The sequence below is a fragment of the Phaseolus vulgaris genome, chromosome 9 (genome assembly GCF_000499845.2).
Source record: "Phaseolus vulgaris cultivar G19833 chromosome 9, P. vulgaris v2.0, whole genome shotgun sequence".
NCBI classification, from domain to species: Eukaryota; Viridiplantae; Streptophyta; class Magnoliopsida; order Fabales; family Fabaceae; genus Phaseolus; species Phaseolus vulgaris.
The window spans coordinates 11905449-11932206 of record NC_023751.2 but is presented as its reverse complement, the minus strand read 5'-3'; the positions used below and the strand labels follow the sequence as shown (position 1 = coordinate 11932206).

General features: G+C 30.1%; 3 protein-coding genes across 3 annotated transcripts; 1 reads left to right on the top strand and 2 right to left on the bottom strand.

The window, feature by feature from the left end:
• Positions 1–4299: 4299 nt before the first annotated feature.
• LOC137821479 (protein DCL homolog, chloroplastic) lies at positions 4300–9793 on the bottom strand. Its single transcript, XM_068626084.1, has 3 exons — positions 9317–9793; positions 9118–9232; positions 4300–4789 (listed from the first exon to the last, which is right to left on the bottom strand). Exons 1-3 carry the CDS (start codon positions 9640–9642, stop codon positions 4619–4621), a joined length of 612 nt encoding a protein of 203 aa, XP_068482185.1. The 5' UTR covers positions 9643–9793; the 3' UTR covers positions 4300–4618.
• Positions 9794–13019: 3226 nt separating this feature from the next.
• On the top strand, positions 13020–15180 carry LOC137821436 (protein RICE SALT SENSITIVE 3-like). Its single transcript, XM_068626028.1, has 7 exons — positions 13020–13446; positions 13578–13631; positions 13712–13849; positions 13994–14105; positions 14256–14297; positions 14381–14437; positions 14519–15180. The coding sequence occupies exons 1-7, from the start codon at positions 13304–13306 to the stop codon at positions 14936–14938; spliced, it is 966 nt and encodes a 321-aa protein (XP_068482129.1). The 5' UTR covers positions 13020–13303; the 3' UTR covers positions 14939–15180.
• A 1833-nt stretch (positions 15181–17013) lies between these two features.
• Positions 17014–19658, bottom strand: LOC137821513 (cysteine proteinase mucunain-like). Its single transcript, XM_068626141.1, has 4 exons — positions 18945–19658; positions 17818–18053; positions 17587–17727; positions 17014–17411 (listed from the first exon to the last, which is right to left on the bottom strand). The coding sequence occupies exons 1-4, from the start codon at positions 19423–19425 to the stop codon at positions 17148–17150; spliced, it is 1122 nt and encodes a 373-aa protein (XP_068482242.1). The 5' UTR covers positions 19426–19658; the 3' UTR covers positions 17014–17147.
• Positions 19659–26758: the final 7100 nt, after the last annotated feature.

Here is a 26758-nt window from a genome sequence, read left to right as displayed (position 1 = left end):
TACAGACCAATTTAATAGACTGTAACAATTTTCAATTGATTTACACATTTCATAAAATAGTACTGAGATTAGTAGAATGATATGAAATTACTCAGAAAAAATTAAAAGTGCATTTATACAATTTTTAAAAAAATTACATTTTGTGTGTTCCATGAGAACACTTTTAAAATAATTGTTCAGGGATAGGTACACAATTTTTTTACTGGAAAAGAAAATATGAATATTATTTGTTAAATAAAATATTAAATTTCTTTATTTATTAAAATGAAGATTTGTTCAAAAACATATCGATAAGTTACTATTGAAGAAGAATTTTTCGGTATATATATTTTATTAATTACATAATATTTTGTTGGAGGAAAGTATAGGAGAGATGAAAATGTGTGTGGAAAAAGGAAAATAAAAAGAATCTTATTTTATTTGATGGAAACTAAAGAAAAAGTTACAAAACGAAAATTATAATATTTTATCTTTATGTTCTTTTCTCTCACTTAAATTATTTTTCTTTTCTCTCCCTTTATAAAAGAAGATAATCAAGAAGCCGAAATATCTCTTTCTTGTTTATATACACAGACAAAAAATTTACTCGTAAATTTTGAATTAGAAAAAAATTATTACGATCTTAAAAAAATTCTCACCTTCAATATTATTAATTAAAATAAAATTTATATGATACTCTAAAAATAAAAAATAACCATTCAACAAACGAATTGTCTCTTTCCTATTATAAAAAACTCTCACCTTTCCTTTTTAAACATTAAAGCCCAATTGTTTTAGTTTTAATTAAAAATTAATAGTAATAATGTTTATTTTATCAGCAAGAGCTTCAGTAATTTGTATTAGAATTTTGTTCATAATTTATTATTGCCATTATAAAAAAAAGAACGTGCATACACAAATTCGATACATTTATAATTTTCAGTATTAAAATTCAGTATGAATATAGGTTAATTTAACAAGTCAGCTTTTTCCATTTTGTTATTTAAACTAAAAAAAGGTGCATTATTGCTCCGGACAATTAATCACATTATATAACAAGTTATCAATTCACCATTTTCTATAGGTACTTACATCTCTAGTATAATAATTAATCTAACACACAGAATACTGCGCTGCATTTAATTATTAAATTGTACTCGCTCAATTATTTTCACGTGAAGGCTTTTTAAAACATTTTTTAATATTTTAAAATTCAAAGTAGTATTAATGATTTTATTTTTTATCAATCATACCTTTAATTTTTACACTAAACCCTAAACCCTAAACCCTAATTAGGGTTTAGGGTTTAAGGTTTGTAGGGTTTACTGTTGCATTATTGTAGAAGAATTTGGCCACTTCCTCCACAAATAGTAGTTGCCCAAGCATATGCTTCAAGAAGCTCAATTATTGTTCATGTGTTTCAAGTACTTATAAGAAAATAAAAATAGTTATATTTTTATAAATTAAAATTAATTTGCGTAAAAAATTAATTTCTTGTAAAAAATTAGCTTACACTTGAATTGAGTTTAGTTCACAGGAAAATTAATTTTATATTTTTAACTTTTCTATTAAAATTGTTTATAGAAAAAGTTGTCTAAACAAAACCTACGTTTAATTGCATGTAATAAAAATAATCAAGTATTTTTTATTAATTCGAATTAAGCTCCTACAAAGTCTTGTGTATAATTATGACAATTTTTTAATTTGTTTATAAAGTTGTGTTGTTTACCTTTTGTGTCTCGACCTGATTAATACCGAATCTATTTTAACTGCTTTAAAGGGGATAAAGATCTTTGTCAAATAAATATATCAAAGGCTACAAGTAAAATTTAGACTGCAACTTTACCAAATAAATATGTCACATAGTGGACATGGATAAAGAGGAATTTTAGCTGATTAGGTTTAACAAGTTTCAAAAAAAGGATTTGTTATGAATAAATAACTTCATTTGATTAGCATAATATTAATTTGCTTGATTTAAATGGCAAAACACCCAGATCATAATCTATGACTTGACATAAGTCTGCAGCAGGTTAGAAAAAGAAGGGTTTTGGTAAGTGACATCACAGTTATAACCATATTGATTGTCTTAATGATGTCATGTTACTCTGTTAAGTTTATGAGAGATTTTTCACTTTATATACATTTCTTCTTCTCGCTACAGCTTTTGCTATTCTTGCATATACAAATAGAAAATTATGGAAACTTAATGCAGAAAAAGAAATTACCTTCTCATGATATGATTCGTGAGTGATTGAAGGATAGTGTTTGACGATCGATTCCACATACGTGACCTGCGTTTTGAAATTTAAATATTATTCAAGTTAATTTGAGTAAATTTCCATTTTTACTCTAAATAATGTGTTTTTACATTAGTATGTCAGACTGTGATATACTCCCTTAGTTTTCATAAGCTTGACAACTGCTATTACTCTCGGAAACCCCTTTTAGAAAAGAAAATACGATCATACCTGCTGAAGTGCTGAACCACGTGGTTTCTAAACTGAGATATTAAGCAGTTTTTGGCTTTTTTTTAAAAATTTAGGTTTTGAAAAGAAGAAGTTAGTTTTAATAGTTTATCCAAATTTTAAATGACATATTAACCATGGAATTAGTACCACTATTAATCAGCCGCTGCAAGGTCATTTCCAAACATTTCCAAAAAAGATATAGATATTTTTGCACGAACTTCTCAATAAAAAAAAAATCTTTATTAAAATTAACTAGTACCTGAATTAATTTATAAGTTCTTGTACATAATTTTTAGAATTTTATTTTTAATTTATACATAAATAAATTTTAATTTAGAAATGGTTTTTTTATCTTAGAAGTCGGTTCGCACAAATATATTTTTAATGAATAGGCAAATTGATGTTTTCAAATGATTGCCTCTAGGTTGTGAATTTCGCCAACGGTTTGTCATTATCAGGCATCCCTACAACGAAGTAGTAAATTTAGGTGTATCCTTCACATTTGATTTGAACCTATAAATTCAGTCATTATTTTGCTATCTGATCAATGCGTTAGTGATTTTACATCCATCTAGGTATTGTGAAATGAATCTCATATTGGTTATTGAAATTATTTCTTCTAAGTTTTGCATGTTTTTAAAGATTATTCACAATCAAACTTACCTCCCCTCTTGAGTTGAAGTCACTGGGTCAACACCCACAACCAAATCAAACTTTCGTACCTGAAGCAAAAAAAAGAATATCCATACTCATAATATATCTAATGCTCATTAAAATATAAAAAGTATCTAAGCGAAACACCCCCCATATTGTGTCAATTATTTATAAAGTGAAAGAACACCCTTTTCTGTCTTATCCCCAACCTCCCTCCACCATCTTAGCCTCCTATACTGCAAATCTACCAAATCCGAGTGACTGGACCCCACCATTCTGACCACAGTAGGTAGTCGATCACGTTGTTTTCTATCCTTGCTAGCAATATTTGGAGTATGGGAGGTATATGAGACAAAAGAGCTTGGTAGCTTGATTGGAGACCGTAGGGCTATGTTATTTCCTATTATTGGTGCTAAAGTTTTAAATTCTTGTTATGGGTTAGAATGAAATATCCTGAGTTTGTAGCCATTGGTTCTAAGCCCTTGGTGATTTCATCTAAATAAGGAATTTTCCACACTGATTATATTCTTTAATGGAAAAAACACAAAAATATATCACTCTTAATGATCATTTAACATAGAGAGGGATATAACTTTTTAATAGAGAATGGAAGTCTCATTCATTCCTCACACACAACCCCTTATTTTGCCTTAGTTCATCAATATAAAAAAGAACCCAGCGTCTAGAGTTATAAAGCAAATTACCCTGGGGGAAATTGTATTACCGGTCATACAGATAGGGAGCAAATTTCTTTGAGTGTTTGACTTATTATCAATACTAATATAATTGTCTTGGAATTTAGATGCATATTCAGCTAAAAATCCCAAAGCAGCCAGACAAACTTTCTCTCCGTTTTGACTTGTGCAGAGTCCTAGAAAACCTAGTTGAGCTTGACCCTTGCTGAGTATTGACATGTACATGTCGGATCTCAACCATTCCCGTGACTAATATAGCTGGACATAGGACACCTAAATAAAAACCCATAATCCAGAATTGGTACACAGTACAACCCTAGGCTTCCCCCTCACTTTACAGAAGTTTCCGGGTTCCGGGTGTTTTTTACCTCGTTATGGTGATTATCTGAATCTCTGGGAATGAATCCAAATTCAGGTTGAAAGCATCCTCCAAAAAGTACGGGGTTAAAATTCAAATGCTGAAGCCCACGCAACAATAAAAATATGGTCAGACTATAAAATGACATTGAATTCTAGTAATTTTCTTATAATATTAGAGGTCGTTAAACATCAAAATTCCATTCCTTACTGCCAACCAGACAGTTACCTAACCACCAATTTGCACCGGCAATAAAATGTTCTACAAAACTTACAAGTCAACAAATTGAAGCTCATTTCAATAATTTTCTCTGTTTCTTTCATAATAAGCTCCATATCACAGTCAATCAATGACTATCCACTACCATTGACAATATAGGTAGGCCAGAGAGCAATTAGGGGGGAAAGCATATGTAAAAAGCAATGAGCACACCAAAGTAAATAAATTCCACTATATATACATCAACCACTCCCACGCTTAAAATGTTGTCGAATAAACCTTTCCGCATGAGTAGGGTACTTATCTCTAATGTATTCCCGAAGGCACTTCTGATAGGAGAAATCGATCCAGCCACCATCAGTTCTTACAACAAAAAGACACCTGGACTGTCGATATTGGGGATGGCGGTCAACCTACAACAAAATAAGTCACATATTTATATCCTGCGCTATTTGTCTGCTTTGGAGTGTAACCAAAGCAGATCATCGACAAAAAAATCCAAAAAATAACAATGGCTGAAGTTCCAATCTTGTGGTCAGATCAGATCATGTAAATTTTTATAAAATGGGAAATTTATATGAAAAACATTGGAGATCTTAGTTTAAAAATAAAATGAGATAAAGGATTTTACTCTTCTAAAGTATAAGGACATGGACATCTTATTAGATTATTGACCTTATTTACCAAATTTTAATTGGAAAGGAGGGGGTTTTGTCTTCAAAATTGATTATCAAATCAATCACATGAAAGTAAATTGTAAAGGATAAAGTGAAATCCAAATATGAAGTGTTATATTCTACAATAATGCGTTTTGGAAGACAAACTTTCAGGAATAATTTAAGCAAGAACCGATTAGCATAAACAAGATTTGACCAAAATTAACATAACCAAGCCAATAAGGGAATAAAAGTATATCTATTTTGCTAAAATGTAAATGAGAATACCTGACAATTCACAAAGATCCACACAAATATACCTAATGTATTATCAATGAGAGGTGCAATAGTAAGTACATTTGATCTAGCTGAGGAGGTAACGTAGACAGTAATAGAAGATAACAGCTCCTTCAAAATACGTTTGCATTGACAAAAATAAAAGACAAAGTAAGAAAGAATGAAAAATCTTAACACCTTACGAAGCACAAAACTGACAGAACAGCATAGTGTAGCAATTTTAACTTTTTAACTTAAGTCCACTTTTAATCCTCTTGTTTTCACTAAAATTTGATTTTTACTCTTGTTTTAATTTCTACAACGTTGTCCACATAGTTATACTAATTATAAATTACTCCCTATGTCAGTTTTGCAATGAGTTCCATAAAAACAACTTGTTTTTTCGCTGGCAAGAAATCAAACTGGTTTACGAAGAACTCCTTTTTTCAATGATTTTGTTTACAATAAAATGATATTGCACAATGCCACCAATAATCAAAAGAAAATCTCTTTAATAACAAGGTGATAAACGGAGCTGCATGAAACAATTTGAAAACTTAAAGGATAAAACTTTGCAATTAAATTGGGAAAATGTTTAAAGAAATTAAAAGTACAATCAAACCTAATATTTTACTTGGGTAGATAAAGGGGCCGAAGCTTTATGCCAACATGGTTCAGACATAACTTCTACATTAATTTGAAGATTTATGAAAAAAGCATCATTTACAATTTTATATATACAGTATTAGTTCATGGAAACTACTATTCAACAGACTACAAATTAACTAGCATTTTGCATATTGTAGTTTTGGCCTAGTGATGATGAAGAAGAAGAAATCAAGCAGCCATTTAAGTTGGGTCACCAATTTGTTCCACATGAATGGAGGGTCAAATATCAATTATTTAAAAATTCAATTCATAATTCCAGCTTTTAGACATTTAGCATAAACAAGGCTCGAACTAAAATTTATCAAAAACAAAAGAGATGGGAACTATAATTGTAGCAGTCATGTAGAGAGTTTCTTAGACCTTTCAATCTATTATTGACAATTAAATGTAGATTTTACACTATCAGTTATTATCAGGAGACAAGCTCTCATCTCTTTAGGTGAGTTATAAATCTCAGAAACATGTTAGAAGTATTTGAGGATAAATATTAGTATTAAGAGTCCTACTAAATGTTCGTTTGGCTTTTATAAGGATATCACAATTTTATCTTAAATTTTCTTTATTTTTAAGATCCCATGTTCCATATGATTGCTAAGTGAAGACTTCTAACCATGCAAAATCTGTTCAAGCTTGTCATTACTAGGTCTTTATCTCTTATAGTTGCCTAACATTTTTGCCCACAACAGTCTGATACTTTTTCTGATAAAATCAGTCGATGATGACTTTTCTTTGTTAAGCAATTACACTTTAAATATAACAATATCAAAACACAATTCAAACCTGAATTTCGAACTCTTTTGCTCAGGAAGTTACTCCAAATTACAATACTCCATCTTCTAGTGGAGCCTCATCCTGGGACTAACTCTTACAGTTATCGTGATCCTTGTCTCATCTCTATTTTCCTTCTTTTTGTTCATTTTATCATGTATTTCTAACTTTCCCTAGGTTAATTAAGGATGAATTCTACTTGACTTTGTCTAATTGAGTTAGTCTTCTAGAGTTTAGATCAATTTTATTCAGTCTATGTTTCTTTCTAATTTTGCTATTAATGTTTTCCTTTGATTGATCACCACTAAATTGATACTTTGGTTTTGAATTACAATGGAATTTGTTCATTGGATAAAAGACTAGATTTGGATTAGGAGCTATATCTTTCAGATATCTGGGATTAGAATCTATTGTTTCTCTTTAATTGAGTTTTGTATAAGGAAATATGATTCTAATAAAAGAAACAGTGTTTTCATGAAACTATTGGATTCTACCTATTCTAGTGCATTTGAATGATACTTGAAAGCATTGGCGGTAATCAAAGAATATTGAGATGATATAAAATTAATGCCTAACCACTTAACTATTCACTTCATATTGCATGTTTCCTAATGTCTTGCTTTCCATTCACTGTACTACATTGTCGCATTTTATTCTTTCTTTGGGAATATCTAGATCTACACCTATCCTCACGGTTAGTTCAACTTGCAAAAGCTTGATAATGAGTGGTAATTGAAACAACAATCTTCGTCTATATACTTTCCTTAATTGTTTGTTTAAGGTGGGTAGCCAGCCAACAATTAGTAATAACCAAAAGTTGAAAAAAATCAAATGAAAGGCCTGAATTTAAGTTTAAAACATTTAAGCATGTCTGCCTTATCATGTGATTAAAATTTCCTCACAAACAAACTTATCTATTATTAGTAACAAAGTATCAAAAAAGGCTACATTTGACATCAAGGGAAGGGGTTCGGATTTAATGAGTCTGGATGGATTAGGGTGGATTAATGGAAGAGAATATACAGATTATTAAGAATTCTAAATTCATTCTATCAGAAAAAGATAGATTTAAATAGAATAAATATAGAATATAAACAAGGACGGAGAATCGAACCCGCATCTTTAGCTTAGAAGGCTAAGGGTTAATATCATTGATTCATCATTTGGATTTGTCCTCTCTAATTCAAAACTAAAAGATTAGTTAGATATATGTGAGGATAAGGTGAATTTGGAAGCCATGGGATGGTTCAAAGAACTGGATTAGTTGTTGTCTAGAAGCCCTGAATAGTAACAACAATGGGTAAATTGAAGGGAATAATACTTGGCCTATTAAGTCAGGGTAACGAGAGAGTGGCCAACCTGTTCTAGCCAAACAAATTAAAAGTATATTTTGGATTCTCCACTCTCGTCCTTTGCTAACAAAGCTTACCGTGCTAATCCAGAGGAAAAATTTCCTACCACTTTCACACACCATCATTGACAAAGTAGTGGAAAAGAAAAAACTAAAATAGCCCTAGAGTGATAATATGTAACTAAAGGAACAATGTGCTAAACCAACATGAAAAGAGCCAAGATAGGTTTTGTTTTCTTTGGCAGAAAAAAAAAAGTTTGGGAGAAGAGACCCTATTCTAAGGATAAGATAAGCCAGATGACTGAGCAAAGGCTTACAGTAGTACTCACAAATGACCTTTCAACAAAAGAGAACCAGAAAGGATGAACCCAGGACCCTCTAGTGGACATTGTTCAATCTTGGCAGTTGAGTGAAACCTTACTGGCAGTTTTGGAGAACGTTCAATGGATTTCAGTATCTTACAGAAGTAGACCAGATGTCTACCTGCCAGGTCAAATAACCGTGGTTTTACCGTTTTATGCAGATTCTAATTGCTCACAGTACAATCACCACTGTGATCAAACTAAGCTCTGACATCCTTGTTAAAGTGATATCATGTGACTTGTGACTAATACACCCCTCCCTAAGGAAAAAAAATAGTCCAAGGGTGTAATCAAGCCACCAAACATGATGAAATGAAAGTCTTACAAGTGCCTATCAAAGACGTGTAACTTAATTCAGGTTAAAAGGCGTTTACTTAAATATGAAATGGGTGAGAAACATACGATCTTGCCATTTGCGATAGTATGATATAGGAACAGCAAAAATTGCATGATTGGAATATTTTTAAGTAGTTTCTAACCAGTTACAAATTACAAGCACTTAGAACAACTACTACAATCAGAAGTTGCAAACTAAAAAGATAAGAAATAGTAAAGCCACCAAAGTAATGACACAGTCAAATCACAGTACAGAGAAAGTAGCATTTCTAATACAAAACGACGACGTACGCAACATACACATTTTCAGTCTGAGTGCTTACCATAATGGATTCAAGACCGCATCCAACCTTATCTTCAGATTGTGGATGGAACGCAAGAAGCTTCTCAACAATCGCTTTCTCGTCCTCCACATTCAATCGCTCTCCATCCATGTATCTGCAGTGTGTGGAACACATAATATATTAAAAAAATAAACAAAATCCACTTGAGATATTTGTAGAAATGAAATTCAGAAGCGACCTTCCGGAGTGGAGAATGTCCTTGGCGAGCATAACAATAGGCTCGATGTCCATCAGAATCTCCTCTTCTTTGTCCTTCCATTTACGGTAATCAGGGTCGTCCTCCCACCGCGACTGGCTTGAGGGGAACTGAGCTTTCCGCGCAAAGGAGGTTTTGCTAATGCTGCCGAATTTGGTTTTCTCGTCCGCTTCGTCCGACGATAGGCTGGCGGCGGGGCTGCACCACGGCCGGTGACGCGCCGCGACAGCTCCGGCGGTGAAGCGTTGGTAGTTATGGAAACAAGCTTGAAGGAGGAGAGCCTGTTTAAGAATAAGAGGAGAGGCCATGGGTTATGGGTTTTGGTTTATGGTGTTGTGGTGATTGGTCCTCATAATCCCGTAACGGCTCACAGTCAAGGTCCATGATGGGCCCCAACCCAAGATGGGTTCACCATTTATAAAATCATAAATAAATTAGATCACTCTCCCAGGGTTTTCTATCCAATAAAAAAGAAAACTATTTTCGCTTCTAAATACACTCCCGATTAGGAAGTCACTACACACTATCTGATGACCATTACACATGTTTTAGTAAACTGGCTCACGCGAGTGAAGGTTTAAGTCAACCTATAAATGAGACTTCTGAAGGGGTGAAATGTATGTTTTTCATATCCTGAGAGAACAAAACGAAACACTAGCACTTACTTGAACGTCGAAGTGCAATTGCAGGTACCTCACCGACCGACGGAACACACACGTAGGAGAGGAAGAGCTTCGAAGGATTTGGAGACTACCAGCACGACAACTCATTGTGTATCAAGTGGATAAACATTACTTAGGCCCCGACATCCACACATGTACATTCATCGAAAGGTATATGTTCTTAAATAGTCATTCAATATTTCCCGTCCTAGTCAAAATTAAATTAATTAAATGATTATTTTTATAAAAAATACTTACTTTAATAGTATTATTGAACTTTTAATATTTATATTTATCAAGATCATTCCTTGAACTTAATCTTTGGACATTGACATTATTCATAGCGTGTTAATAACATGTATGATTTTACACTCTCACTCTTGTAATACATTTGTAATAAAATTGTCCTTAATCATAAAGTAATTAATAGTAGGACGAGAGATCTTTACACTGAAGGTCACTCAACTTAGATTTTACAACTGATTATTTTATGGGTATAGTTTAGTATTTATTTTTGGGTTACTTGTCAGAAATAAATAAAAATTTATCAAATAATATAAATGGTATAGTATGAAAGTTAAATTAGTATATAAATAATATTTTTTTCTATAAATAACAAACCGTTCATCTCTGATAAATTTAATTTTTTTTTTCATGTACAGCTGGGTCAATAAAATAAGAATTTAGGACCTTTTGCAAACTACTTAAGCATTTATGGGTTAAGTTTATTGTAGTAGTTTAAATTTAGCACACATATGATATTAATTACATTTAGTTATGATGAATGTTAATGAAATTTCCTCAATTGAAAATTTATGCATGTCTTTTTTTACGTTATATATTATTTCTATCTATTGGGAAGATAAAAGAGTACTTAAAAAATTAAAAGGGAACTTAACAAACTTTGCTAGCCTCAAGTTACAAATACTTAACGGTCGCATGTAATTATCCTATTAAAAAAACATTAACCATATCATGTGTCCTTCTCTATTCATTATTTTATATAGCTTCTGAAAATAATCATATTTTATTCAAAACAAAATATTTCATTGGGAGATAAAGGCACTCTTTAACTTTTCTTATTTTAGACGAACCCGGCACCTTTTTCTCACACCACATAGTTTATATGCTTAAAATTATAATAAATAAATATTTTATTTTTTAAAGTTTACAAGTATTTTTTAAGAAAAATTAAAAAAAATGCGTGTTTTTCAATAAAATACCTAAAAATGTTTTCATAATGAAAAATGTTGTGAAATGAAAGCTTCTAATGTAAAAAAAAGATGTGAAAGATAAAAAGAAATAGAATGGTTGATAGCTTAGAGAAAATAACGAATTTAAAACGTTATAAGTAATTATTAAAATATTATTTGAAATTATTAAAATTTAAATTTGTTTCTAAAATATGATTGATATATTTTGTTACGGTTTCTACATTAATACATCTATTTAAACCCACTTGATACGGTTTATATTTACCTTCATTACAGTGTTGGATTCTATTGGATACAAAACTTCCATAGCATAAAACTTTGTTGTTTCTTCCTACACCTCTATAGCTTCTCTTGGCACCCCTTATTAAAATACTATTTTGTCCTTAAAAAATACATTATGAATTCTATAGTTCAAAAATGTTTTTTATTTCTATTTACACTTTCTAGATTGTAGCATTTCCTCAAATTCTATAATTTAGAAATATGTTATAGATTACATAATTCAAAACTAATTAAAATGTGTTTCTCTTATTAATTAATTGTATAATCTATAACTTGCTCTTAGATCTAGATAAATATTTCAAATTATATAATTTTGAATAAAACATTGCATTATGGATTGACTAATAAAAATATTTTTTCAAATTGAAGAAGAGGTTCTCAATTGCACAAACTAAAATACACACATTTCAATAATTCTGAATTTCGTAATCTGATAAATTTTTTAATTACACAATCCGTAATATAAACTACACCACATCATAATATCATAAAAAAAAACTCACGAAACACCATAATATCATAAAAGAAACACCATATATTATAAAAAAAACTTACGAAATTAATTCTTTTAGATAGTGTATTTTTGAAATTATAAAACTTATGAATAAGAACATATGGAGTTATGGAAGAAGCACACATCAAACTTTCCTCAAATCTTTTTGAAAGGCAGGCTCTTTAAATTCTCGTTATACAATTTACTAGTGTAACACTTTTGTGAATTTTTAAATTATTTATAAAACACTAACAGTTGATAGAAATGGCTTAGGTCTTAATCAAGATTTCCTAAGAAAACTACGTGATTGGGATTTATTTTTCATCTGAAAATAAAATAAAATAAATGAATTAGTTTCATAAATCAAAAATGAGTTATATCAAACCATATTCTCTTTGAAAAAAAAACCCTTAAACAGTATCTAAATGTTATTTAGGATTGTTATTCATTCTTATTCACACTGTATCCCTATGCATAAACTTTCTTTAAGTATATTTGAGAAAAACTCACTTAATTGTAAAACATTTAAGGAATAATATAACCCTATAAAACTATAAAACACTAAGAATGTAGTAAATATAATATTGAATTATGAATATACCTGTACAATTTGTTGTTGAATTGGTTCATAGAAATTGCGTCCACATGTCTTCGTTAACTCAAATTTTACAATGCATTGCCATTATTCAAAATCTTATATTATTTTAGAGTGGAATCGGTGATAGTTTATATAAAAAAACATTAATATGCAGAAACATTATGGGATAAAACTGTTTTGAAACTACTAAATATCAAAACACATGCAGTTATCCTTTCTCTTGTATCTTTTTCGTCCTACCATGTCCCGTACAATAGAGGATCCAAATCCTCAGTGAATAGAGTTTCATTTATGAGTTTTGTGTACAGTTGTAGTGTAACAGAAGAAACAATGGTAAAGTGTTGAATATTCATTACGCAGCTGAATTGGAAGGAAGTGAATGTATAGGGAGATCATGCATTGAGTTAAAAAGTAACAAGAGAAGGAACCATCTCATAACTCTAACCGATTCACGCTTAGGATTTAAATTTTGTTATAAATGCCTTCACCAATCATCGAAAGTGGAAAGGGAAATGTTAAGGTTGGGGTCCCACTGTAAAATTAGAACAACTTGAATTGTCTTTTACAAGTGTGTGTGTGTGTTGGAGCACGATCACCCCACTTTGGTGGCTGCAAGAGGCCAGTGGGTACCATCGTCACTTTGTTTGCATTTTGCCTTTTAAATTTTAATCTTGTTGCTCCCATTCATTTCCCACTCTCTTTACTTCGCCTCCGTAGAAGATGGAAAGTGGATTACCTTTGCTTAACTGTCTCTTGCAGCAGACCCTCAGAACCATTTCCACTTCTTCCAATTCTTCCACTTCGTCTAAGTGGGTTTATGCTGTCTTCTGGAGGATATTGCCTCGAAACTTTCCTCCACCAAGGTCATAACTAATGCATCTACTATATACATATATACAACAATGTAAAACACTACAACCAATACACAAGTTAGTCAACAAATTTAATAACTCAAAATGTTTTTGTGCTGTCTGGTTTGCCATGTATGTTACAGGTGGGAATTTGGAGGAACTGCGCTTGATCTCTCCAAAGGAAACAAAAGGAACTGGTAATTTTGTATGCAACTATGCAAATGTTTCGTTTTGGTAGTTCTTTTTTGATCAACAGAAAGAAGGTTTCCTTGGTTAGGATTCTTGTCTGGGAAGATGGGTTCTGCGATTTTAACGAGTGCGAACAGAGGAAGAGTGGTAGTGGTTACTTGAACCGTAGATTTGGAGCTGACTTATTCTTCAAAATGTCGCATGAGGTTTACAATTATGGAGAGGGGTGAGCGTCGACGTTACCTTTACATTTTCTTGCCATAAGAAGATTCATTATCTTTTCCTCTGTTTTCCAAAAGTAGCATTGCAAAATTCAGGTGAAGCAAGAGGGGCAAAATAATTTTTTTTTTTTATCTCTATATATCTGCAGACTCGTGGGAAAAGCTGCTGCAGATAACAGTCACAAATGGGTTTACAATGAGAGTCACAACAATGAGTGTGAAGCTAGCTATATTGCTACATGGAACACTTCAGTCGAGCCTGTAAGAGAAGTCATTGTTATAAACAGAAATAAGCGTAATGTGTAATATATTTCTTAACATTTCGCCCATATCTCTTAACTCTTAATGCTTCTCGACCCTTTTCTCTCTGTTTTTAATATTCTTTGTATTTGTCTTGACGATACTTAACAGCAACCAAAGGCATGGGAGTCTCAGTTCAATTCAGGCATTCAGGTTGGTAAAAATTCGTTCGCAAGCTCCACACAAAATACAAAAAGCTAATGACTTTAACAATTAATTATAATTCACTTTGGTAGAGTATAGTCATAATAGCAGTGAGAGAAGGCGTTGTGCAATTGGGTTCCTTTAACAAGGTGCATCACTTTCTCACCCCTAATGTTTGCCCATTTTTGCAAAAATCTCCATATTATTAATTAGTCCACAAAGTTGTTCAGATTGCAGAGGACCTGAATCTGGTGATCAGCATACAAAGACAATTCAGCTACCTTCAAAGCATACCGGGTGTATTTGGTATTCAAAGACCATACCTACCCATCCAACATCCATACATTGTGAAGCCCAGTTTCACAGAAAGCAATGGAATGCCTCTGTATGATATGGCCTGGAACAACCCTCAAAGTGGAGCACCAGGCCCATCTCTTTGTTCAGGTTCTCCACCTTTATCATTACCAACCATGCCTTGCAGTTTTGGAGCTTTGCTATCGAAGTTACCATCTGGAATCCCACTGCACAATCAAGTCCCCAATTCCGGGACACAAAGCAGCACAATTGAGAGAGTGAAGATTGAGGACTGCGAATTTCATCCTACCCACGACGGCGATCACAAAGGAAAGGTTGGTTCCTTGAACAAGTAGCATGGATTAGGTGGAAGAAAGTTGGAACTTAATAACTCTTAATCAGAGTAGTTAGCATAGATTAAGAAAATAGTTAACTATTTATTTTGTGTCGTGGCGAGAATGTATTGTGGTATGTTTATTGGTGGCCGACAATCTACCAATCATAGCGATGACTGTTGGTGTTTCTTTCTGCCCGCATTTATGTAATGATGAATGCAATGCGGACATTATCTAGAACAGAACTTGATTAAGCTGTGCAACTTTTTGTATGGTGTGAAAAAGATATTGATGGTGCCTAACTCCCTACTAGAAAGCTAATAATTGAAAATTAAAGGGGAAATAAGATGGTATTAAGATGAAAAAAGGGTTAGTGATGGTGAAGGAAGGATGGGGTTAGGGATGAGATGAGATGAGAATAGCGTGGTGGGGAATGATGGAGATAGTAGGGTATGGTTTGAAGTGTGGTGTTCCATCTTGTGGGGCTGTGTTGAAAAGGAGAGGAAAGAAGGGAGTGATAATTGAAGTCAGCAACTCAACGTCAAGCTTCTCTGGGCGACAATTAGTATTTGAGCCCTGGTCCCCAACACTGTACTGTTTCTTTCACAACTTCTCCGTTTCAAACTTACGTCTGTGAATTCATGTCTACACAAACTCTCACAGACACACTTTCTTAGATATTCTTGTCAGGAATTACCATCACCTCCCAAATATACTGTGCCTGCATACATTGCTTTATCATTCTATTCAAGGCTTAATAAATCTTTAAGAAACAAAATAATTACAGAAGATAAACATAATGTTTCTTAAAAACATCCAACTCAAACCTCGCGGGTTAGTAAAGAATTTTTAACCCTACAAAAAGTTTTTACCTAGAGATACAAAACCTAAAAAACAACTATTAAACAATGGGAAAAATAAAAACCTTTCAATTATTTTACCAAAATAAACCAAATTCCAAAAAAATATTAGATAGATCTTACATACTTTATTTCCCATACTAGATTGGTTTATTGTGTAAGTTTATAATTCAGTTCTTGAAAAGTCGAATTCTGAATTGTAAATAATAATTTCTCACGCCAAAAACAAGTCAGAAATCGAGTCTTTGAACCAAATTTTAACTCTCTTTTTTCATTTTTCTTAAAAAAGGGAAAGGAAAAAAAATATAATAAAGAAAATTAATTTAAAATAATTAATAAAAATATTGAGATTAATTGTAATTTGGGTTGGGAGAAAAAAAAAGAGTTAATTTCAGTATAAATAAATTTTAAGAAAAATTGAGTATAATTCCAATTTTAATTTTGTAGTATAATTGAGAATAAAATTATTATTATTATAATAATTTTCTCAAAAAGTTAATGAAAGATAGAAGAAAGGTATAAAATTTTATATCATTAGTATTGTTATAACATTAATATATTACTATAATGAATTAAATTATTTAACAATTTTATTATAATCAATTGAAAAATAGTATAAAATCAATTAATATAATGATAGTTAAAATTTGGGATTAATTTGAAATTTGAATTTGATAGTTGGGATTTTATTACAAAACAATTTTACTGCAATGATAAATTCTTAACTCATATTATTAAAAATATGTAAAAACTCCTTTCAAATATTTTTCAACATTAAAAAAATCAATTATTATATAAAATTACAAAAACTATTAAATTAATAATAATTTATATGTCACATTTATTTACATAATCTAAAATAATATTTATTTTATTAGTAATACTATATTTATTTTATTTTTCATAAGTCCAAAATTAAAATTATATTTTTAATTTAAAAATTTTCCTTCTTTTTTTAAAAATCTAAAAAAAGACAAGTAGGTCAGAATTCGATCCTCTCGTCAATCTAGTTCGAATTTTAGCACTATATGTTATCTAAATTTTAAAAAAAAAATCCAATTACTTTAACAGTTACAACTTACAATATACTTTAAATCTTAAAATATCCAACTTTATTACTCTAGAATTCGAAACTAACATGCATAAATAACTTATCCCAACTTCAGTAAATGATTAATCCACTAAAGTATGAAATTTTGATTGAGAATTATATCATATATAATGCATCGCCAACAGTAAGTGAAATGACAAATCATTATTTCGTCGCGGTATTCCATTGCCAAACATATGTGGTCTTGTTTTTTTTAAGATTAAAAAAAAATAGAAAATGAAAACCAGTTGATCATCATTTGCTCAAGTTCATCTTGTTCCTACTGTAAAGTTGGGTTACTGAAGTTGACAGGGTTTGAGAGATTTTGGCCACTCTTAATGGGATAATATGACAGGATCGCAATTCCGCACTTCCCTGCACTGTCTTCTGCTATATTGCGTTCCATTCTTACATAACCTTCCTCTCCCCATTTCTCACCCCATGAATTCTTCACCACCCAATACTCAGTTCCATTTTCTGCACCATAACCAACAGCTGCAACACCATGATCTATCAAAGTACCGCATGCTCCTGTGAATATACCCTATAAAATTGAGACAAATAAATTCATTATATGAAGCCAGTAATCAGGAAGCAATGTTAACGTTGATTTCTATTTCAGAACCGAACAAAATTCTCTATGCATTGCTAATTTTAATGAACTCATTCTACTCAGAATGTAGGTAATAATCTTCAAAGAAAACTGATTAGAAACTTACCGATTCATATAACTGAAACTCTCTGCCATATGCTTCAATGGCAACACTCACTGGTTGATTTGCTACTGCCTTTTTCAAGGCTAACTCGTCATAGGCAGGAACACGTTCATATCCATCAATTGTAACAGCTCTCGCATTTTGCTAAAGTAAAAAAAAAAAGTATATAAGTAATATACAAATAAACTGTTAGAAACATTAACCAATTTATCAAATAATAAAGTTGAAACTAACCTTATTTTGATCACATATAGCATCAGCACCTTGAAAGGGGTAATCATCTTCGGTGTCAATGCCAGCGTTGTTTATAATGAACTCAAAGGCGTAATCAACAAGTCCGCCACTACAACCTGCGTTTACTGTTCTGTCACAGTCCAACAGTTCTTGCTCTGACAATGCAGTTAGATTGCCTGTTACTATCTTGTTAATCCCTTCCACTGAGGCAATTGCTGAGAATGCCCAGCAACCGTCTGTATGAAAAAAACAATAACTTAGACAGCAACCTCTGTATGAAGAATAAAAGTAACGTCTTAATTAAGTAGTTCATACACGGTTCCACTAACATCGAAAATAAGATCAAGAAAGCTATGATGAAATACAATCCAAAACTTTTTTCAAAATTTACCAAGGTTTTAGGATAAGAAAATGAAAATGAAAATATACTAGATTAAATAAATTTACAATATAAGCTATGACTCATAAATCTTTAGAAGCTTGAAAAATATGTATGTTCAATTATAAAGAAAAGTATTATGGAAGACTTTAATATCTAAGAACTCTTGGGTGTGAGACTGAGAAATCTTCTATAAATATAGATTTATAAGTTTGCTTCTTGTTTAATTTCGTCTTTGACGCCTTAGATATTACACAAAATACATTTTTTCACTCGAGTGTAGGAGCAAAATAAAGCATATATACACTAATTTTAACTGCAACGAAGAAAATAATTTGAAGGTAAAAATTGGAAAAATGCCACATCACAAGAAATGAGACATGTGTTTTATACCAATCTTATATACTAAGGATTTACATTTAATTTTTATTCCTTTCAAAAACATACCCTTTTGTTTTAATTTCAAATCTAATTTGACGTAACAACTAGTTTAAGAAAATGACTATTTTAAATCAGTCTTCTTTCATCTTTACAAAATTTACTATTATATTAAGAACATCAAATAATTAAAAAAATACGATATCGAAATATAATATTATTTAAAGTTAAAATACTTATATTTAATAAAAACTGTTCTGAAGAAAAATACATAAACTATTGGTGAAAATATATAAATAGGGTAATGGAAGGAAAACAGAGAATAAGAAAGAATGTAATAATATAATAATAGAAAAAGTACAGTACTTACCGCACTCTGCCTGGTCTTTCACTCTCACCACAGCACCTTCTTTCCTCCAATCAACAGATTCCGGCAAGATGTCATCCACGCGCGGAGCGTAACGGTTACTTGGCTTCGCCGTCATCCTGAGAGGGTTAATCTTGGTTCTCAGGTACTTGGACCGGTATTCATCGTTGCTAAGATCGGCGAACCGGTTCAGTCCAACCTTGTATGTCCGGTTTTCAGCATTGTGGTCGTCGATAAACTTCAGGTTGTCTTTGAAAATCTGAAACCTCTTCTCCTTCAGGGCGAGGGTACTGGGCACCTTCCCATGCTTCACCAGCCACTCCTCGTAAATGCTCCTCACCTCCTCGTCGCTCCTCCGCTCTGTCTTGTCGGCGTGGGTGGTTCTGTCGTACGAGATTATGGACATGTCCAACGCGGACGACACTGCCAAGACCGTGAAGAACACGATGAGGATCGTGGGTGTGGAAGATCTACTTTTTCCCATTTTCCTTTTTTTGTTTCGATATTTGTTGATTGCAGGAATGGAATGGAATGGGCATTTATAAACTCAGACGTCATCATAATTTAAAATTAATGTTGATGACTGTGATTATTGGGATCAAATGAATAAAATAAAGGTAATTATGGGTACTCATGAATGGCGAGGCACAATAAAACAAAGTAAAGGTAATGATACATTCATACTCCTGTCTTCTACTTACATTCAACTTATAATTTCATAAATTATTATTTTATCAAGTGAATGTATATATAAAGGTAGTTTAAGGATTACAAAATAACATTAGAATATAATTGAATATTTTATTATTAAAATAAAAGAGTATATAAATAAAAAATTTAGATATTTAGGTTTATTTTAAAAGAATATTTTTTTTTAAAAAAAAAATCTTTTTTTTTTCTAAGATTCTAACTTCTTCCCTCGTCAGTTTGGTCATTAGACTTTTGACAACGAATACTATTAGATTGTCCAATCAAAATCTCAGATAGAGTAAGTTTATTTTTGCTCTTCTCTTTTAGACAAATTTTGAACTTGTTAGGTTGTATATGTCTATGCTTTGCATGTAAATCTTTTAACTTCAGGGTGAATCTCTATTAGCTTAAGATCTTAGTGATATAGTTAGATTTTTTTTTATCAAATTTTTGTGGTACATGTTAATTATCTAAGTTTTTGATAGATTTGAACCTCTTAGTGAACATTTGTTTAAGTAAAGGTAAGGGAAACTAGTCTTATTCTTTTCGATAAAATACTGGGTTAAAAGATCTGGACGTGGGGGTGACGTAGTCACCAATATCAAATTTTGCTTGCAGGATTGTCTTTTCTAAGAGTAAAGTGATATATTGACTGAAATGGTTAATTTTGAATAATATATATTGATTTTAAAGTGAATAAGTTATTGAAAGTGTTTGTGATTAAGAATTGAAAGTGTTTTTGATTGATAATTGAAATGGAATTTGTTTGAGATTGAAATGTGAAATTATAGATATTATAGATGTTGTAGAATGTATATGAGTTTAAAATTGAATGAGTTAACGAATGTATTTGAATAGTTTGTTGAATTAATTCAAATGTGATGTTTGATAAAAATTGGTTGCTTGATATTAGAGGAGATATCGAATGGTGTAAAAGTGTGATAAAGACAGAGTATTTTTAGGAAATAAAATAACCTGTTGAGATTAATGTTATGGTGTATTGATTTGTTGGGCCCATAATGAGACAATCTGACTCTACTCATATAATGAAATTACATAAATAAAATTATTTAACTGGTAAGAGTCGAAAGAGGTTTAATCTGTTTAGAATAATGAAATGAAATGGACATTTATAATTTCACCATAATTTAAAATTAATGTTGATGACTGTGATGATTGGGATTAAATGAATAAAATTAAGGTAATATAAATTTCATACTCCTGTCTTCTACTTACATACTCCTGTCTTCTACTTACATTCAACTTATAATTTCAAAAATTAGTGTTTTATCAAGTGAATGTATATAAAAAGGTAGTATCAAAGAATTTTTGTTCAAAACTATATCATCTGCTTCGAAAATAAATAAATAAATTTTAAATAAGCAAAAATATTTTGCACCAGAAAAGTTATTATTTCATTGAATTTTTAATTGAAAATTTTAGAACATATTTGACTGATTTTTTTTGGAAAACATTATAATAGTCTTTTGACGGATGGCTATAGTCAACGGGGTTAATATTTTTTATCCACCCAATAGACTTATCGATTTTGTTCTTCTTGGTAACAGATATAATGCATTTAATTTGGGTAAATAATATTTGTAGTGCCTATTTTTTATTTTTGGCTAGGATGCCATGACCAGTCTGCACAAAAAGTGTATCAGTGGGCTTGGTGGATTAGGTGGAAGACTTTATTTCTAATCTTATTTGACTTAATTTTAATCAAATCAGTTTGTATAGTTATAATTAATGATGTCAATATATAAAATCAGTTTATATATATTTTAAGATAAATGACGTCAATATAAATATAACTTCATAATATAATTTAAAAAACTGTTTTTTAAAGATAATATATGAAATTAAAAATACAACCCAATATGCATATATTTCATTCTTTTAATTCAAATTTATCGAATATTTGTTTTTTTATTAAGAACAAGAGAAATCATGAATGTATATATAAAGGCTGAGGAGTCCAGATAGTACTTGTGACTGAACATATAATTGTTGACGAGGTGGTGATCTCCTGGTTATTTAAAGTCTCTCTCTTTCAAATGTTGATGCTCGATCGGTTTGAGATTACCTGCAAAAAGTAAATGCTCTAGTTTAAGAGTGTTTTTTAGTAAAATGGTAAAACGTACTTTACTAATTCACAAGAGGTTCTATTTATATTTATAGCATTGACTTATGAGTCTTGACCCTTATGGGTCAAACATCAATTATTAACTTATACATATAGTGGTTCCTTGATACCAGGATCATGTATATTTCAGTTATTCGATTATTTCTGCATATTCTAGGATGACATTGATTCATTCAATGTTACTTATAATTGTTGCTACTTACTGTATTTCTTATGTTCTTTGATTCGGGCGATCGGTAATTGAGATCGAGACTGACTTGTCTGGTACAATTAACATTCAAATATAGTTTATAATAAGAATCATAATAGAGTAAAAAAAGAAAAGAAAATTATTTAAATAAGAAAAAAAAGAAAAAAAAAGGTAAAGAACAAAATTTAATCAATAATCTTGTATGTGAAGCATAAATGTTTGAATAGATGTTGTTAAGAAAGTGGTTTTTTTTGTAAAAAAGGCCATATCCCTTATTAATTTGATTAAATTTTAAATATTTCGTAAATTTATTTATTTTTAATTAAATTTTCATTAAAATAAAGTTAGTTTATTAAGTATTTAAAAAAATTATATGTTTAGAGTTTAGGATGGTTGTTTAATTTTTCTTTTAACTGGATGACATGATTATTATCTTATCCATCATGGTACATACTTACTTGTCTTTAGATATTAAGAAATATAAAGTTTTTGTTGTTAATATAAAATTATATGTATTGTAAAATGGTAAGTAACTTTTAATGTTTGATTGACCACACAACCTCACTTTTTAACCCATAGAGACATGTAAGCAGTATGCCAAATAACAATCACATAAGTCAATTAACATAAAATTTGAACAGTAGTGAAAAAATATAAAAGTTTTAAGAACTCAATAGACCAAAAAACTTTAATAAGAATTCAATTAAAAAATTTTAAATTTACGAGAGACTTACAACTTAATTACGAACCTCGATTTTTTATATTAGTCTTATTACTTTGCATTCATTATAACAAGCTTTGATATAAGAAGCTCATTAACTTCTCACCAACTATATTATTTATGTATAATTAGATCATTAGTAAAATATAATATATATTATATTTTCTTATTATGATCTTTGGGGTTATAATACATCTCAGGTGTCATTCGCATACACTAATAAGAGACAACACAGTCATAAGAGACAAAACACCTATAAAGGATCACATCCATAAAGGGCAATGTACTTCTAAGAGGGTATTGGATAATTGATTTCTCTCACAAGGGACAAAACATCTATAAAGGATCACATCCATAAAGGGCAATGTACTTCTAAGAGGGTAAGACACTTTTTGTTACTCATTGGATAATTGATTTCTCTCCTTTGGTTGCACTTTCCTTCCTCTCCTTCTTCTCACGTCCGAACTTCGACTCTTGGTCGAGAGTGCACTTGTAAAAGAGTTTTCGATGCTCAAGTGAGTATTTGATATTTAAGTGATGTTAATGGTATAATAATGATGTATCTTTATTTTATCTAATGTGTTTATTCATATAGTTATAATAAACTCTACCATTGATAGACCGTATTAATTGTATATAATCATAAAAAAATGAAATTACTTAATTTATAGCGTATTATTATTTTTATCATGATGTATTTACACTAGTCGGTCAAACAACATCAAATAATGGATACTACAATATTGTTCAACCCAACCAATATATACATGCAACATATCATACAAACATTTTCATAAATATTCAACAGAATATATATATATATATATATATATATATATATATATATATCATCACCAAGTAATACTCATATTTTAATAATTAAGTATGCATTATATATACATAAAAGATCAATGATTAGATATTTTATTAACTTATGCTTTATGCTTTAGTACTCCTTAAAAAAATTAATTTATAATTAGACATTGTTAACTTAGTTTATTAAATTATACATATTTAATAAAATTATTAGTTAAAACGACTCAAGGGAAAATGAATACCATTTTATATTATATAAATATTAATTTAAATTTGTAAAATATATTTTTGGATTATTTCTAATTTAGTTTTAAATTAATTTTAAATTCCTGTGAGACAAGGAAATTATTTTCATTTCATTTCATTACTTTACAATGGAAAATAGTTTCAAGGTTATGTATTTACTATTAATCCCATTGTATATTTTATAATAACTAGACTCAAATTTAAAATAAAGTCAAAATAATATACTTTAATTAGACATCAGATTATATTAATTAGCGTAATATGAGTACAATTTTTTTTTCATAAAGTCAGAAATAATATAAATTACGAATAAGATTAAGAAAACATTTTCATTTGGTGAAAGAAAACTAAAAATAAATTGAGCACAGACAATAATTTGAAAAAATAAAACAGAAATTAAATATGCTGAACTAAAAAAATGAAAATAAAAATAAAAAGTTGAGTAAGAACACGTCACTAAAAATAACTTCATTTACTTTTTATTTATCACCTTATTTTCAACCTACCAAACAAATTCATTTCATTTTATTGCTCTTATTTTTTTTCCCTCAACCCTCCAACTAATCATAGCATTAATTTTAACCTGAAATCACACACACAGCAAATTAGGAGGAGATTTGAAAATATCTGATTAACCTGTTATCAGTATTATAATTTTTTCAATCGAAATTGCTTTTCTTTATCTGCCACTTTCCAGAAAGAAATCTAGTTCTTTCATTTCATCACAGATCTATGTCACTTTTAATATTAAATAGAACAAATATACGAAAAGAACCAAGATTTAGTAGTTGATTATCCAACGTAAATAATATCCAACTATCATATCTGTTCAACCAGTGTCCCATTATTAGACCAACCATGTCTACCTTATTGTTTGTTTTCTTTTTTCCTAAGATAATAGACATTACTATTTTTATAAAGGAATCCAACAAGCGTAGTAGCTACACCAGGGAGAATAACAATATAAAAAAAGCAACTCACGATCACGTGGAACAGTGACCACTCACGGGTATCAACACACGTTCAGAACTCAACCTCACTTATAAGTTTCTTCTTAAGGTAGTATAAGATTTCTCATTTTCATCAAGTTTATAAATTTAAAATTAACTTTATTCACCTTTAAAATGAAGAACCCTTAATTTAACTTGGATTCTGTTACTTAGGAAAATTATCTGCTTCAAAATGAAATCATCTTATTACTTATTTTACTTCAAAATAATTGAAATAGCAAAATTCTGTATTATTTTCTACTGTGAATGATGAGAGTAGAAGCAGTTAATGGTGTTTTTTGGAAGTGAAAAATTGAATTGGTTGAGCTGCCCCTACCGCCCAACAATCAAAACCACTAAGCCACACTAATTGCGCTGTTTTTGTTTTGATGCGTCAAATCTCGTTTTTTAGATATATTTTAACCCTCGTCGTTTTTAGGGTTGAAAATGCGAGTTGGCCCGTCTGTACTTGGCCCATAAAAAGCGGATCGGGTTTCCTCGTCCCGCATAAAATTTGTGGGTTGATTTTTCTAACCCAAACCACATAAGGATTGGCTAGCGAATCAGTTCGCATAAGAAATATTTATTAAAAAAATAATTTTTAAATAATTTTTTTTTATTTAGATGCATTAGGTAAATGGTCTCATAATATTGTTTTCATAAAACATGCGTAATAAGATTTTATTAAAACTTTTGAAAAGTAAAATATGAGGCTACATGAAGAAGATATGGGGGTGTAGAATTTTTTTTATACATTTTAAAGTTATGCCGGTTATACGGACCAACCCACCTTGCCCCGCACTTGACCCTCGTGGACTACAGGTTATGCAAGATAGACCTAACCGGGCCAGCAAGTTGAAATAAACAACTCGTTCTGTGTTTTTTTTTCAGCGGACCAGCCCGCACGACTTACTCTACTTTGGCACCCTAGTCGTGTTTGATGAAGGTGAGAATATGGAAAGGATAAATAAGAGAGAGAAGATAGTGGAAAAATATGTTTTTTTGGATTTGGGTAAAATAACTAAAAAAATAAGTTTATTTGGGTGTAAAAAGATGATATATATGATTAATGTGATTGAAATTTAAAAAAATATTGTATTTTTTTTTTAGATCAAAATACCAATATCATAAAAGGGGAAAGAATTTTAATTAAAATAAAAATAAATGTTATATATTTATGTTTACTGGTAGATTTATAAATTTGGTTTCAAATAAAGAATAATGTTTATAATTAAAATTATATATATATATATTTATGTAATTATTATTGTTTGAAATTTATAATTAAAAAATAAATATAATATTTAAATATTTTTAATTAATATTTTTAAGTCATAATGCATACGTAGCATTTAATAGAAAGCTACCATGCTATATTGAATTGTTAATATTTTATTTATCATTAAATTAAGATTAATATTTTTTTTTTAAATAAAAGTTTTCATGTTAGGTATCACTATGCCACTTAAGATCTCAGCTAGGCTGACACCTCAAGTAACAACAATCATTTACCATCACATGAAAAAAAAAATTATTAAACAAAAGAAAAAAGAAAAAAGAAAAAAATACAATTGTAATTACAAACTGAACTGATTTAATACCAACAAGACAATACATAATTGATTGAATGTTAAACCATGATTATTTATAAATATTTTTCTAATATATTATAATAAAAAAGAATTAGTTACATTGTGAGGTAATTAATTAAAGATTCAAATGTAATCGATCAAGTGAGTAAACATAATTAATTACAAAAACACATACGTAATCAATTATAATTAAAAACATAATTTGTTATTTGTGAAAGTAATTAATTAAAGGCTCAAATATAATCGATTCTTCGAGAATCAAATGTAATCTATTAATAACTTAACATCAACCTATGTTATATACACAAATCATTTTCAACCCATATACTTAAGTATTTTTTTAATGTTTTTCGATGCCGGAGATTTCGTAATTGAACATCAATAGACAAAATTTCCAATCAAATCGGACTTCTTCCCTCTCTCCATC

Bases quoted from the DNA above. Each gene is read 5' to 3' on its own strand.
- LOC137821479 (XM_068626084.1), bottom strand. From the start codon at position 9,642: ATGGCCTCTCCTCTTATTCTTAAACAGGCTCTCCTCCTTCAAGCTTGT. The intron at 9,233-9,316 runs GTCGCTTCTGAA...CACACACTGCAG, and splicing joins GACATTCTCCACTCCGGAAG to ATACATGGATGGAGAGCGAT. The intron at 4,790-9,117 runs GTAAGCACTCAG...ATTTTGTTGTAG, and splicing joins GCGGTCTTGAATCCATTATG to GTTGACCGCCATCCCCAATA.
- LOC137821436 (XM_068626028.1), top strand. From the start codon at position 13,304: ATGGAAAGTGGATTACCTTTGCTTAACTGTCTCTTGCAGCAGACCCTC. The intron at 13,632-13,711 runs GTAATTTTGTAT...TTCCTTGGTTAG, and splicing joins AAAGGAAACAAAAGGAACTG to GATTCTTGTCTGGGAAGATG. The intron at 14,298-14,380 runs GTTGGTAAAAAT...TCACTTTGGTAG, and splicing joins AGTTCAATTCAGGCATTCAG to AGTATAGTCATAATAGCAGT.
- LOC137821513 (XM_068626141.1), bottom strand. From the start codon at position 19,425: ATGGGAAAAAGTAGATCTTCCACACCCACGATCCTCATCGTGTTCTTC. The intron at 18,054-18,944 runs GTAAGTACTGTA...TTTTTCATACAG, and splicing joins GAAAGACCAGGCAGAGTGCG to ACGGTTGCTGGGCATTCTCA. The intron at 17,728-17,817 runs GTTAGTTTCAAC...TTTTTACTTTAG, and splicing joins CTATATGTGATCAAAATAAG to CAAAATGCGAGAGCTGTTAC.